The sequence below is a fragment of the Labrus bergylta genome, chromosome 15 (genome assembly GCF_963930695.1).
Source record: "Labrus bergylta chromosome 15, fLabBer1.1, whole genome shotgun sequence".
In the NCBI taxonomy this organism is placed as follows: Eukaryota; Metazoa; Chordata; class Actinopteri; order Labriformes; family Labridae; genus Labrus; species Labrus bergylta.
In genome coordinates, this window is record NC_089209.1 from 8,269,877 (window position 1) to 8,285,878 (window position 16,002).

At 39.0% G+C, this 16,002-nt stretch overlaps 1 protein-coding gene across 7 annotated transcripts in view; it reads right to left on the reverse strand.

Moving 5' to 3' along the window:
• The window catches only part of lama2 (laminin, alpha 2), a 207,461-nt gene that overhangs the window by 154,079 nt on the left and 37,380 nt on the right, over positions 1–16,002 (reverse strand). For all 7 annotated transcript variants that reach the window (XM_065964195.1, XM_065964198.1, XM_065964197.1 and 4 more), the window contains exons 3-5: positions 15,217–15,329; positions 1,389–1,440; positions 1–190 (exon numbers count right to left, since the gene is read on the reverse strand). The exon at positions 1–190 is cut by the window's left edge and continues 1 nt beyond it. In XM_065964195.1, the coding sequence (XP_065820267.1) occupies positions 1–190; positions 1,389–1,440; positions 15,217–15,329 (355 nt within the window). The remainder of the gene's footprint in view (positions 191–1,388; positions 1,441–15,216; positions 15,330–16,002) is intronic.

A 16,002-nucleotide genomic window follows, 5' to 3' on the forward strand; every position in this document is an offset into this window, starting at 1 on the left:
TCTCCGTTCTCCAGAGGGTGGATCTTGGAATAAAAAGATGTGCAGATGACTTCATCGTCTCTGGTGTAGGATGGAGGTCCTGTCCTTGGATTAATGTTGAATCTTGTCAGGCATTCGGTTTCTGTGATGGCGTAGTACTGCCAGGGTTCAAAGGTCACGCCATCTAATGAACGCTCCAAGATCCAGTTGCCTGCGCAGAAAAATATGAGCGGGGAAAATAAAGACGAAATGCTTCAAACATGTTATTTGGAGAGAGGAAATAAGATCGATAAAAATAATGATGGACATCTAAGGCTGTGCTGAGGTCAGCCTACTTAAAATACATAGAAAATTGACAGAACATTCAATTCCACATTTGTATTGACTGCTTGGACCACACGAGTGACAGTCCACCGCTTGAATTGATTGAATATGAAGTGAAGAGAGTTCAGTTGATGGAGAAAAAATTAGCTAATTAGATTGCACCAGGCAGAATACATATGAACTGTTTCACCCACCACGAAACACCATCGAGATATTTATTTTTAATGTGTTTTCACAACTGCTCCTAGTTAAACGCTCCAAAGCTTACTATGGTTTCCAAGAAATCAGGACTCTGGATCTTAGTTTATACCCTAAGAAATATTTTATGTCAGTTATATGGTAATGGATGTTATAGAATGAAACCTTGATTTTTCTTACAATAATTTTATCAGTAAATATTTAAATATCATCAAAACACAAGAAACTGTATCTTATGATACTTAACGTATAACAGGTCTTTACTGAAATCAAATTAGTTGGACTCTAAATTCCCCGTAGGTGTGAATGTGAGTGTGGCTGGGTGTCTGTCTCTGTATGTCAGGCCTGTGATTGACTGGCAAACAGTCCAGGTTGTACAAAGCCTCTCGTCCAATGAGAGCGGGGATCGGCTCCAGCCCCCTCCTGCGACCAAGAACTGAAAGCGGTAAAGATAGTGGATGGATGGACGTTATTATTTGGGCGGATGTGGATCAGTAGTAGAGGGGGCCGTCTCTCATTGGGAAGGTTGGAGGTCCGATCACAAGTTCATACAGTATGTATGTTGAAATGCCCTTGGGCAAGACAATGCACCCGAAGTTGCTCCCTAAGGCATAACCATCAGTATGTGAGGGTGATTAGCACTGGTGGGTGGGCAGTTGAGAACTTCATGTAGAATAAAGGCTGTCAGTGGTCAGAAGATTAGAAAGTTGCTTTATGAGAGAGCAGTTCACTTTACAATTTCCATTTACTGTTTCCTCAAAAGGCTGAAATTACAGTGTTATAGAACAAATGATGAAGATAGGTTTGTAAATGACACTTAAATAACAAACTCATTGATTTATTTATATACATAAAAAGTCATGTTCATGCCCCAGTGTGTGGCTTACCTGGTCGAGGTGAGTTGGCAGCTTTTATAATCACATAGGCGATCTGGAAAACCTAAAAAAAAAAACAAAGAGAGTGCTTTGAAAGATATTAAACAATTGAACTTTGAATTTTGGAATTCTGGAATAATATCCATTAGAGAGCAGATTTAGTAAACAGTTAATCCGATGCTTCCCAAAGTGTTGGCCCTGGCCACCAGGTGGGCCTTGAAAGAACTGTAGGTGGGTCGCAGGAGTGCTTTCACAATAAGTATGTTCAATTGTTTTTTTTCGGTTTTATAGTGTTTACTATTTTCACATATTTTATTGCTTTAAATGTATGTCTACCTGGACCCTCCTTCTCTTTGTTTATTGGTAAATATAGCATCTTAGTTTGAGGTAATGTTCAGAATTGTGTGATTAGAGGATGGAAGTGGGCCCAAGCGTATTTTTAGATTTCAAAATGGGCCACAGTGTTTCAGAGTGGCTGTTCTGAAGCTTTGAATGTCACTGAAAAAAATGTGATACACATTAACACATCATCTGTAAGGAGAGGAATATAGAATGATGTGATAAGCACTGCAGAAAGCAATTAAAATGCAATGGGCACCAAGTATTTGTTTCATTGCAGGATATAGAGGGAATACAGAGTGCATATGTGTATTCTCATGTGGATGCACCACAGATTCTATATATAAAGATAATATCAACAGAGGGTTTCTGTTTTCACTCATCAAATGTGTTTTTTGTTTTTTGTTCTAAGATAAAAAGTACAGGAGAACGGGGTTGTCTGCTCTTGGGGATTATAGTCCAGAGTACGTGTATGCCAGTTAAAAAATGGAGACCCCAAAGACCCGTCTGAGTCCTTTGAAGTGAACACAACCAAGAGAGCAGCAGACAGTTTGTTTATCATCGGCTTTTTATTTTTTAAGAGGAGTTCTGAATTATTGATGTTTTTTTTTTTTTGTCTACTCCTTTTTAATATTGGAGATAAACCTGCATTTTTCAATGAGACACCACTATTTATGTTAAGATTGACCCCTTTTGAGTCCGTTGAAAGACAGACGGAAAGGGAGACTGGGCAAACACCGACGCCTCGTCTCTCTTCAAAACCCGTCGTTCACCCCGTCTTCTCTCTCTCTCTGACTGTATCCCTCTTTCTTCTCCTGATGTGGGAAGCAGTGTCACATTGCAGCAATTAGAATTGGAAAGAAAGCTACTGTGTGTGTGTGTGCGTGTGTGTGCGTGTGTGTGCGTGTGTGTGTGTGTGTGTGTGCGTGTGTGTGCGTGTGTGTGTGTGATTGTGTGTGTGTGTGTGCGTGTGTGTGTGATTGTGCATTTCAGGGTAACTTTAGAGCACTCTTTCAAACTAACTACAAAGAGTCAATGTTACCTGTATTCACACCAAGGATAGGACAGTGTGTCTCTCTTTGTGTGTGTGTGTGTGCGTGTGTGTGTGTGTGTGTGTGTGTGTGTGTGTGTGTTGCTTGTAACACAGTGTCAGCTTCAGGGACAGCTCAGCAGCTCCTGCACCCAAACATAAATGAGCACAGCTAACTAATGCAGTGTGTATGTTTGTGTGTGTGTGTGTGTGTGTGTGTGTGTGTGTGTGTGTGTGTAGCACTGCAGTGTGTCTTATTCTGGGTTTTGATCAGATGCGATCAGAGGAGGAGATTGCCTTTAAAACTCAAACACAACATAAACAAATAAACAGACCAATAACTGTCCTGTGAGAGAACTCGCTGCGAGAAAAAGATGTGCTTATTTTCCATTTGTGACATTTAATGTCAGGTAGGTGCATTTATATGAGTTTACTTCATGAACACTTCACAGTTTTAACCTTTGGTGTAAAATTTAATTAGCTGGTGCTTCCTTTCAAACTTTTTTATTTATTTATTTTTTGTTTAGTTTGAGAGTGGGATTACTTCACCGAGGTGCATGAAGAGTGAAAGGCTAGAAGAGGTCATAAAGCTCCAGCGACACTTGAAGTATGAAGATCAACTTTATTAACAAATCAGACCGACGTGTCTCGGCTTGTGCTTGAGCTTTTTTACCTTTTTTTTGTTTTGTTTTGCAGCTTTTTTTGGTACTTTAGCAGGATGTCTGCATGTTTCATCAGCTCACATTTCAGACTTGGTTTATGCAAGTTAGAATGAAGCAAACATGAAACATGAAACATGAAAAAGACCTAATTGATATAATCATTCAAAAGTGAATTACAACAAATCTCACACAGAAGAGTTTAGATATTTATCAGTCCAGTTAAAGTGTTTTTTTTTTACTCTCTTTAAAGGATATTCTCCAAGAACTAAACACATTCAGTAAGATATTTTGCCAATGGGTTAATACACAAACAGAGGTTGCTGTTATGAAACAAAAAACATATCAAATATTAATTTCCCTCTTTTGTTTTTTCAACTCAAAGAAAGCACAAAGCAGATCTGTAAGTTCTAAAAAAAAAGTGCGGTTGGACTTTAAATTGATGACGTTAAAGAGTGAAACTCTCAGAGACTCTTTTATCTCTACATGACATCATGTAGTCTCTTTGTTTCTGCACTGATGAATCATTCTGTGCTTCTAAAATAAACAACTGACTGAAAACACTTGAATGGAGTTTTATTTCAGATGGAAGTTTTGCAGATGAGTGGAGGCAAGTTATTCACCACACGTCTATGAAAAATATAAAACTGCTTGAATCTTCAGATATGTCAACGTGTCTCCCCTTTTTTACATCTCAAATGTGACTTTAATACTCAAAACAATATAAACATGTTCTTCTCTGCACGGTCCTTCAGTGTTTCATTGTACCAGTCTCACACATATTTTGAGAGGAAATTGTCATGACATGCCAAGGGAACATGATTCTTGGCAGATAGTTGAGCATAGGAGCCAAATGAGCACTTTAAGTGTTTATTTTAATGCTCAATCAGCCCATTTAAGCCCCTGTGTCCAGTATGCTTTGGTTGCCTGCAATTAAATGGATACGTGAAGAATCCATTTTGTGTCAGTGTGATTTGGACTCACAGAGACAGAGTGTTTTTTTTTGTTTTTTTTAACTGAACAGCTGGTGTTCACAGGCTGGTAACATGGAGACGTGTTGAAATCTCTCTGGTGTGATGAACTGGCATCAAAAACCAAAACTTCAGGTGCCAATCTAGCTCATTGGAGGAGGATTCAACCACAAAAGCACAAAAATTGATCATATGTTAAACGTACAATATGTAGAATTTTATGCCAATGTTTAGATTTAAATATCTAAATAAATTTAAAAAAAAGGACTAAACATGTTATATGTCTGACATTACCTCAAATATTTCCAAAAGTTATCAAAGCCAGAGAAGTCCTTAATGTAATAGTCGTAACGGGACGTGTCTTGTTGTGGCGGACGCCATTACAGAGCCGCCATGACAGACAGAATGTTTATCGTTGTCGTGGAAACACCAGATGTTGCGTCAAACACAGCTGCATAAGGAAGCGGGAACTCTTACTGTGGGGGCTCTGCTGGACTGAAGTAGCAGAGAGAACTCCCATGATTCCCTGCCAGCCTCAGCATCATCTATTGTTATTGTTTTGATTGGGAGCCCCCTGGTGGCGGAATCCACCTATTCTATCTTTAAATGAAACAAGATGAGAGCAACAAAAAATGACAACCAAATTTAACCTTTTTAGCTTTTGGTTGAGTTCTCTTAAAAACCTTGTTACCAGTATTAGTAATCGGAAATGAAAAAAAAAAAAAGAAAGTAGCTTGAGAACATCCTGCTTTGGATGCACTTGGACATGCAGACACACAGGTGGACACACTGTCAGAGCAACAAACCAAGTATGCAGACTCGTTAAAATTTACTGTCACTTTAAAACAAAATGAGTTAACATCTCACTGGACTAATAAAGCAGCGTTTGGCCCCCCTTCTAAATGGTGTGAATCATCCAGCTTCCCTCACTGCCAAACTTCGTGCCGGAAAACAGGCAGGAGAAATTCACTGGAGCCATAAAGTCATCTCATCCAAAGATCGCTCTCCTTTTTCCACTGAGCTGCCACTAAAAAACAATTTGGGGAGCTTGTTTTGAATGCTGCAGGATTGTTTTGAATGCAGCAGGATTTTTGAATGACATTCTCTTGACAGCTCTGTAACCTATACATAAGAATAGAGTTCAATGTAGAAGCAAATTGCAGGAATAATAATAAAAATAAAAACAATGTTCTTTCACATTGTGAATAGTCTGCAGTGGAGTGCAGGGTTTGCACACAACTGCCCCGTGGACAACCGAGAAACAGTCTGCAGTGTTACGTCCAATTCAAATTGTGTTCTCTTGAAGTCAGCCTCTCTGTCTGAGCTGCCAGAAAAAGACAAAAAAAGGCAAATAAAAACACATTCATACACAAACACGCACACTCACACATTCGGTTATAATTTGGCCTTAAGCTTTTTAAAAAGACTTTAGTCTGCAACAAAACACCAGATGCTGCAATCTCTCGCTCACTCTTGCTTTGGCGGCGAGCTACAGTCAGACACAGACAAACAGAAGTTTTTATTGGGTACAGCAGATGTTTCATTTACCTTGTTCTCTATTCTAAATAAACACATTTTCCCGTTCACCTCTCACCACTTTTCATCTTCATTTCATTTTTTTTTTTCTAGTTTTGTGAAGTTAAAGGTGAAGAAGGGGATTTTGTCTTTTATTAAGCACATAAGTAGTGATGTATGTTCCCAAAGCACATTTACAATAGGAAGTACTGGTGAGCACTCAACATGTCCCTCATAAGATAGACATGGTTTTTCTTTATCAATCAATCAATCAAGCTATATTTACATACCTTTCATACAAATCAGACGCAATTCAAAGTGCTTTACAGCGACTGAAAAACAAGCTGATGTTATAGAGTTGGATTTAGGGTGAGTGAAATACCCAGGTGTCTTTTTAAATGAATTATTCAAAACTGTGATGTAGACTGTGATATACTGCATGGATAGTAAAGTGATTTTAACAGTGAGGTTGTATGAGGTACTTATCTATAGGGAGTCAACTACATTCAGTAACATAACAGACTTCACGCTCTCCTGTTTGGAGAAGTCGACCAGAGTTCATGCACAGAAGCTGAGCTGTGTACCTCAGCAGACAGGGATCACCACCTCTCCTTGACAACCATTTCCTTTAGGGTTATGTTTTGCACCATGGCGCTTGTATTTCTAAGCATGCAGGGCGTAGAATGAGATCAGTTTTATCAACGGAGGTCTGGCACACACTAAAAGATTTTGAAAATGTGAGAGACAATTCACAGAGTCCGTGCTCGGCCGTCCTCGGTGTTCTCCCCACGCTGTTGAATCGTAAATATTGAACACGTTTAATATTTTACAATTTCAAATCAGGGAAGCCCCGATTGACTTCCGAGCAGATCGGGGATGTAAAGATCCCTCTCAACACACCTCACACCACAGGAGAATCTGGAAAGATTCTGACTTTGGTCAGAAGGGGGGGGGGGGGGGGGGGGGGGGGCTTAACTTAAAGTCCAGCCACCGATCGGTTGTGTGGAAAGACAGAAGCACTATTCAATGTAGGTAAGCAAAGTCTTAGAATCTGAACCCCCCCCCCCCCGGTGTTTGAAGGATCTTAAACCGTAAGTCAGGATAAAGACAAGAGCAGAAAAACAAGAAGTTGTAAGAAGCCACACAGTGCTGCCGTTTCTGTAAAAGCAAGATGGTCTTGTAAAAAACACTGAAATCATTAATCAGCTGGGTAATAAGACATAGGGAGGATATTTGTTATCCATGTGATATTTCTTGTGTTTTGAAAACTTTCTCTAAATGACCACAGAGAGCTGCTGACATCAGGACCACTAGTCCTCAATGTTCAAAGTTGAGGTATTTAAAAAGTGTGAATAATAAAAGCGCTTTGACTGACTGCCTCTTTCAGGACCCCATATCACTCCTCCAGGTTTCTCCTCCCGCCTTCCGGAGAGCAGCAGAGTCTGTTCATGATTTGACCACGTCGAACAAACTGTCCATCAATCAAACCGGCCGCCGCATTTCCATAATAACCGCAATTTAACTCAGTCCTGTTTGAAGCTGACAAAAGACTGTTGCCATTGCGGGGCAGAGTTCAGCCCCTCATGGTAGAATAGTCCGAACACATTTAGAAGTAATTTCTTAATCTGTATGCAAGCTAACGACTTAAGCCTTCGGCAACACGAGACTTCACACGTTGGGAGACATGTGGCTGGGAAACTTTTTACTTTCAAATGGACAGACTGGAGGTCTGTGAGTTCAATTATTAGAAAAATAATAGAGTGATTTAAAAGAGAACTGAAAAAGAAAAGCAGGGTAATACCTTCAAGTTCAGTGTTAAAAGTCACCACAACTTTGGAGGGGAAGCGCTTACAGAGTGTGAACCCGGTCTCTGCAGACGACTTCTACTTTGATTGTCAAGTAAAAATGCATCTGCACGAAGAAATGACAAGTTTAAGAAATAATCTAAAACTGATTTAGAGACGTCACCTGTCTCACTCTCACACACAGTGACACACACACTGTGACACACACACACACACAAACACACACATTCACAACACCTTCTCTCATCATTTAGTCTTTCTATCCACAGAGGCTGAATAATAACAAGAGAGGAAATGAGGGTGCTGATGTCACAGGCGATAACCCCCCACGCACGCACGCACGCACACACACACACACACACACACACACACACACGCGCACACACACACACACACACACACACGTCCACTGTCATTTTCTGAGTGAGACGACTGAGGTCGCAGGGGAAATTCAGCGCTCTGGAGGGTAAATAGCTTTCAGATGGACTGATGGAGGTTTGCACATACATTCACATTACAAAAAAAAGAACACCAATTTTCACACACACACACACTGACACATATCACAGTGAGGCAGTCACTGCAAATCAGGCGTGAGGTTAATCTGTTACTTCGTTTCATTATTACCATCAATTTTGTATTAGTTACATGATGAAAGAGAGCCACTGTAGCAGTCTGCTTGTTTTTGCACACTTACTTATTTCATTGGCAAACTAACCCATCGTTCACTGGAATTTCTCGTACGTCCAGCCTCAGAGTGCCCGTAACGTTCTGCAGGTTACGATCACGGCAGGACATGCCATGTTGTGAACAAGAACGATCAGCTCTGTTGAAATGCATTACAGGGCAAAGTCCTGTGTCGCATAAAGATTTAAGACATGAGAATTTTCCATCACGAGGTCCGATTAAGAATGAGAGATCATCTGTTTTGGTGAGGGAATCACCAAAACTTTGTTCCATGATATAGTTCAGTCGTCATGGTAACACTAACATTCTTTTAATAAAATGGATAGATTTTGGATGTTACGTCAACACTAGTGTCCGGAAAAAAATAAGTAGATAAATGTTCTTAAAATAGCAGTAGAAAAAAATAAAAAATGCAAACACAATTTACAGTCCAGTGCCTATCCTTCTTTACTCTACACATTTTAAAAGGTGTATGTGAGTGGATTCCACCTGAATCATGCCACATGAAGCAAAATGGAAAATCTTCATGTGTCACTGTCAGAGAACATACAGTACAACTTCAGGAATGAGATCCTGAATTATTAATCATAGCTGACTGATAATCTAAAGAGTATTTGTTTATAAGGGGAAGAGCAGCTGATCTGAACAATAAGACAATGAGGATTGCGTCTTTACAGTTTTATGGACAGCTTTCTTACCTAAGGAACACACAACATGCGATACCATGGACACGTCAAACAGCCACCTGATGAAGCTGACGGTTAAAGCTGAAGCAGTCCAGCAGGTGGTCATTGAGGCGAGTGCACTGCTATTAAAAAGCTTTTAAAGAAGAAGTGCAAGTGTGTTTCTGTAAGTCCCCTGCTGGTCCCACTAATATTAAGGTCAGAAGTGAGAATGATTGAGGACTATGTGTGTGCGTAAACAGGCAGGTGTATTCATTGGCCGTGCCACTCCGGTGACAGGTGTGAAAATGTGTGTGTGTGTGTGTAGCTGTGTGTGAAAGTGTATATATATTCTGCAGCCACACGGCTTCGGCTGAAGGTGTGATTGATGGGCCTGAAGCCATTAACATGTCAAGATGGCTGCTGCTCTACCTCTGGTGCAGAGATATAATTATGTTCTGTGTATTTGATGGTCGGCAGAGAAATAAGTGAATAAATAAATAAAGCTGAAGAAGGTTTGCCCCTCTCTCTCTCTCCCTCTCTCTCTCCTTCTCTCTCTCTCTCTGCACCACTTTATTAAATTCATCTCCATATAAATAAAAGGAGGCTGACCTGAAATATCACCGTTTTTATTGTTAGTTTAGTATTAAAATCTCAAGGTAGAATTCAAAGTTTGTTTGTTTTTATTATGATTTATTTTTTATAAAACCACAAAGAAGATCTGACTTTGTGAGTTTGATTTTTTAATCTAGTGCAGAAATGTGGAATTTGCTGCTTGCTGTATTTAGGTCATGTTGTAATTTCTTTTTATGAATTTGTACTCACTCTTCTTCTTTCATCTCATGAACTCTACCTGTTTTTTTTGTCTAATAAGGATGGTGGGAGTTTTTCTGTGTGTTTTGGCCGCAAACTGCACTTTAGGTCACTGAAAGGCACCTTCTGGAAAACTCCTTCCAGGGTGAAGATCTTCAGAAAAGAGTTTATGTGTAAATGGGGAAAATGGACTTTTGGGCTTGTAACGTCACACTGTGCGTCGCTCTCTCCTCCGTTTGGTGTCATTATGCGTCCCTTTCACTTTTGTTTCCATGAGATTAGAGCAGACTTAATCAAACTAGTGCTTGTGTTAACGTTGTTAAACTGGACTTTTTACAAGCTTACAAATACATTCACAGTTTCTCTCCCTCTATGTTGACGAGCAGAGACGCCTGAATGGACACCTTTTCCCATGTCAAGGACAACATTTTTGACTTGGCATGCTCATGACAGCTGTAAAGGTGCCTTTTGTGTTTTCATGTGGACTAATATGTTTTTGAGAACTTTGCGTGTATGGACCGGATTCTTTTTTTAAACGGAGAAGGAAAACCTATGATATTTAAAAAATACCCTTTCACGTGTGGAGTTCGCCTTAGGCCCTGTTCACACTTGACTTCTTTTTTCAGAACAAAGCGCTGCTTTCAGCGCCTTTTGAGTGCTTATGCGCGAGTGTTCTGTAACCTTAACAATGGGATCTAGCCTACGGTGCAACCGCGCAAGCACAACGCATCAATTGCGTGTTTATAAGGTTTGTATTGAGTTTTATACAACGTACATCGTATTATCTCGTGCTGTCGCCAGAAATGCCTTTGTCTCCGTACTCCAGCTGTCCGGCTGTGCTCTCCGTGCTGCAGACTGAGAACGCAGCCGGTGGGTGTTGATGGATGAGGGTGCACGAACCCTTAACAGACCGGAGCGGACGCGCAATGCAAACATATCTGGTAGAAGTTCCCCGTTTTTGGGTGCATGACATCTTTTTGGGCACAGGTAACTAGGGACGTAGGTTACTACTCGTCCTGATTGGTCAGCTTTTTAAAAAGGCGTCATCCTTTTTCCTTTACGCTTGTATGTAAAAAAGGCGCTGGCAGTTAAAAAAAGAAGTCAAGTGTGAACAAGGCCTTAATCTCTTTATCATTAATCTGTTGCCCAGTCCCAATCAAACCAATCCAACATCTATGCTTTTACAGACTTAGTAAGCAACACTTTGGTTCATGTGTTATTGCAAAGTATTTAAAACGTTATATTTTATCTATATATTTTAAACCAAACTCTGCAAGCACCTTCTGATCTGTGAAAGATAAATGGTCACAGTTTTGCTACTGAAACATTGCAAACTATTTGTACTATTTAGACAGTGTGCAGGAGTTTGCCTTTGATTTCTGGTAACTGAATACAGGAATTCAACCAATATTGAGTGCCTATGATGTCATGGTATCAAAACAGGTATACATTATATATTGCTTGATTGGTACTAGTATCTTATCGAAGTTTAAATTCTGTTGTATTGACTGCAAATTAATACACTGATGCACTCAAACGTGTTTCTCCAGTTGCGTGCTGGTTTGTTTTAAGATGTAAAAGTTTAATACCAAGTTGTGTTGCTATTGATTGTCTCTTTACTTTAACAAGCTGAATATTCTAATAGCCTCAGCTGCAGATTTAGCTGCCTCTCATTTGTGCTTTTGCATTAGAATGCATTTTTTCACCACAACAGATTTTTTCTCCACAATACAGCAAGACAGTGAGAGATAGTTTCACTCCTAAAACTTCTGTTTCACATGTTTGCATTATAGCTTTTAGGTAATATAAAATAACAATCATTTTGCGAGCAGAAAAGCCTGAAAATGGTGTTGGACGACATAATGGACTAGTAAATGGACTGCATTTATACAGAGCTTTTATCCTAAGCGCTTCACACTTTGCCTCTTATTCAGCCATTCATAGCTTTGTTAGGTTTACCTCCATTATTTCATGCTCTTAAATGTGTCCTGTTTTTTGTTCTGTCTATTTTGTCACAGTTGTATGTTTTCATTTCTCGGTATGTCTCTTCTTTTGTATCTTTAGTGCCGTTCCTTCTCCTGTTTTCCCCCCAGATATTTTCTCTAAATGTCTTCTTTTGCATGAGTTTAAGTCCATCATGAACAGAGATAGAAAAGATGGGACACTGACAAGAATCTTGACCTAGATTCAATCTCACAAAATGTAATAATCAAAGTATGAAACAACGCAAAGTGCACCTTAAAGCTCACAAATTATTCTCCTTTTCAACAAATTTCAATAAGTCTCAGAGCTGCCCAAAACATGTCTGTGAAGTGTCTTGTTCTAAATCCACTCTGATCCTGTATGTTATCATGTCTATAAACCCCTTTATTTCAGCCCTGCTCAGAACAGCCTGTTTCTGTGTCTGTAGCTTTAAATGCAAATGAGCTGTGTCTGACCACGCCCCCTCTCTGGAAGGGCTTAGGTGACTTTCTTGCAACATTCCCTATTGTTTACGGTGAGAGGGCAGACTCAGAGGGAACAAACACCTAACTGTGGGAGTGTCACCTACCTGAGAGAGGTGTTACTGCCCTCTGTGATGTCATGAAGGGAAAATCTCCAAACGGCCTGTTAATTAGGTGGTTTATAAAAAGGCTAGGCAAACATATTAGTGGTAAAAAAAAACACGGTAAAGTCTATTTTGCATAATGTTTGACCTTTAACTTGACAAAAATATTGAAAAGTAATCACATAATCTGGTCAAGCACTATTAATTATATTTTAGGTCATATCTGTTCCACTCATTTCTTTATTATGTTGTTTTTCTCCAGCTTTTTGAAGATTTCACATTCAATCCTTAATCAATCTGTTTTAACCTTTAAAGCTTTAGAGCAGCTTGTGATGGGCTTCATTTAATGATCCAGGCGTCTCACGACTTCAAGTCTCGCAGCCTCATTAGTTTTATTCTCATGACATCTAAATAATTATAATCTGGCAGCCTAATCTGTTTAATCACACTTCCAAACTAAACTGGATGTCCTAAATCATCCCATGCCAGTACACAGCCGCTCAATCACAGCGCCCTGCCAAGCTTTTCAGTCAGAAATTCAAATCCAATTATTTAAAGAGTGACACGCATGCTTGTGAAGTGATTGATAGGAAAAGCTGTTTTAACTAATTCCAACACTGCTGAAAATACTGCATTTGGATTCATTTCTCTCCATGACAACTTCAAATCGTTAACTTTATGCTGTAGTTCCAAAAACAATCAAATACAAACTCAGATTGCAGGAACAACATGCAGCATTATGTTGTTGCTGGGTGGGCATGGGATTAACAACCTGAGAGAAAAGCAACCAGAAAGGTCAGGTTCAATTTTCTCTCAGTACATAAACACAGAGATATATGCAGGAGGAATGGGAGAAAATGAGAAGGTAACATCTTGGTAAACAAAGACATAACTACAGAGAGTCCATAAAAATCATTGACAGCCGATTTAACAAATAACAGTGTGTGATTTCCACACACAATTACCATTACCATTTAAAATGTAAGATATGTTAAACTTGACTTTAATATGGATCCCAAAAAGCCTGCTAGGAGCTTTAGTGCTGCTAATAACAAATTTCCTAGATCTAAGTAGGGCTTCAAGTTATTTTGTTTTTTTCTAATTAATCCACTCATGACATAACAACTGGATAAAAAGCTACCTAGCTGCATGCTGTTAGGAACCTAACTACCGCATACTCCTTGAGCGCCGCGAACGCTGCAGTCCGTCTCCAGGGCGTGCCAGCAGCTTCACTACGCTCCGCTCCATTGAATTAAAAGACACAATAAAAAATGCTACAAAAGTTATATGTTGGACTACTCTCAATAAAAAATGCGCAGACCTAACAGTGGGCTGACTGAAAACACATGTTAAACTAAGTCTGATCAATTCCTACTTTTGATTCTGTTTAAAGAAGCTTGATGGATGGATAATGTTTTTTATGTTTTCATCTTTGCAGAGACTAGAGGACGTGGTCAGGTTTGATTCATGGCGGTCACAGTGGATTCCAATCATGGCGAGTCACCATTAAAATCCTTTGTGACCAACATAAGAGCAGCTGTCATCCTTTATTAAGAAAAAAAATGAAACCACCTTTCAACGCTACAGGGAGAGCATGTTTGAACTGAAAAGGACAAAATGGTCAAGCTTTATATTATGATAATTCTTATACAAACACACTTTTGGTAAATAAAGTTCTAATACAACCTTTTAAGATGCTTTGTGTAATTATAATGCACTGTTGATCCCTTATTAGTCTAGAGAAATAATAGAAGAATAATCACGTTTATTGTTAGAGGAGAAACTTATAGGTGCTTAGATTGTTAGAAACTTGTTTGAAGAGAACATAAATATAATCCTTATCATTTCATAATAATTTCATAGTTTGCATTTTAAACTTATTTATTAAGTCTCACAAGCTCATTGTTACACTTTAATCTCCATCATTTCTTGTGTTGCTTTTTTTTAAATGAAGCAAAAATACAATTTATTGTAAGATCAGGTTAACGAAGCCTCTTTCACAGCATTATTAACAGCTTAATCTTTCACTAAATTCTTGTACATTTCGTCGAAACTATCTATCTAACTAAGTATAAATGGCTCAATAATTCATAGCTCTTAGCTGTATAAATGCATAATGTTATTTACCATTGTATTAAAGGTCACAATTTATGCAAAATAGACTTGACCATGTTTCTCTAACACTAATATGTGTCCCTAGTCTGTCTACAAACCCTCAATTATATGAAAAGTCAATCCTCTCCTCCTTCTGCCTGCTCCACTTTTCAGAAAATGTGTGCTCAAACAAGCCGATTGGAGATTTTCCCTTCATGACATCACAAAGGGCAGTAACCCCTCCCCCAGGTGGGAGACAATCCCACAGCTAGGAGTTTGTGTCTGCCTTTCCACCATAAACGAGGGCATGGTGCAAGAAAGCCCAAGCCACCCAATGCCCTTCCAGAGGGGCGTGGTCAGACACAGCTCATTTGCATTTAAAGCTACAGACACAAAAAAAGCCTGTTCTGAGCAGGGCTGATATAGAGGGGATTAGGCATGTACAAATACAGGATCAGAGCAGACTTCTAGCAAAAATACAGACATGTATTGGGGACCACTGAGACTTATCTTAACTTGTTGAAAATCAGTAAAATATGTGGCCTTTAAAGTCTAAAAAAAGGTATTTTCACATTTAATTCTCAGTTAAAACATGACATTAAAATGATTATCTCAAAGTTTTGAGAGGAGTAAGCTCAAGGTTAGGGTAATACATGAGTCAGGAAATATAATACCAGCACAAGCTAACTAGGGCGTGACAGGTGTGTGTGTGTGTACCTGTTTTAAGTCGAGTGTGATTGTCACATAGTGATACTCCATTCCATTCTTTATGGAGGGACTCTGCCACCAACGGTTGGTCCCATCGATGGCGTATTCAATGGGATGATGTTCTGTAACAGACAGAGAGACAAGGCATGGATATATCTGTTGGATATATATATATATACATATATTTATTATACAAATATGTAATGTATAAAAATGCTTTCAGTTTTAAGTCAAATATTTTTCTGTCTAAGGGGAATAATATTGCTAGAGTTTTTTTTTTTTCATTTGGCATTTCAGCTACTCAAGGCCATATTATCAAAAGCTATTTTTACTTTTTAAAGGTAGACAATAACAGATTTTCTTTCCATTTCACAAAACCCTCACCCTATTTGTAGTTCTCCTCCTGGCAGGCTTTCATTACTGAACACAATAGCTTTAATGGAACAGGCAGATAAAACACTCAGTCTATTATATATTAAAGGTTACATTGCAGAGCATCTATGTATGCTTTGTGAGAACGACTGTTTGGTTGTTTACATCTGAGTCAGAGCTTTTTAAAGTGGAGATGTGATATTTCGGGTTGATTTGCAGCTGTCATTCTTCCATCTACTTATTTGTGACATTTCAGTTACTAACAATGGGAAAAAATGAGGGACATATTTTTTTGTAAAATGTTTTTCTCTGGTCACTTCTAAAACAACAATTTGTGTTCACCTTCATCATCACATTTTCTTGTTAATCTAAGAACAAAATGAGAACTGAGATTTCTGATATTGCAAGTATAATTAAAAAAAG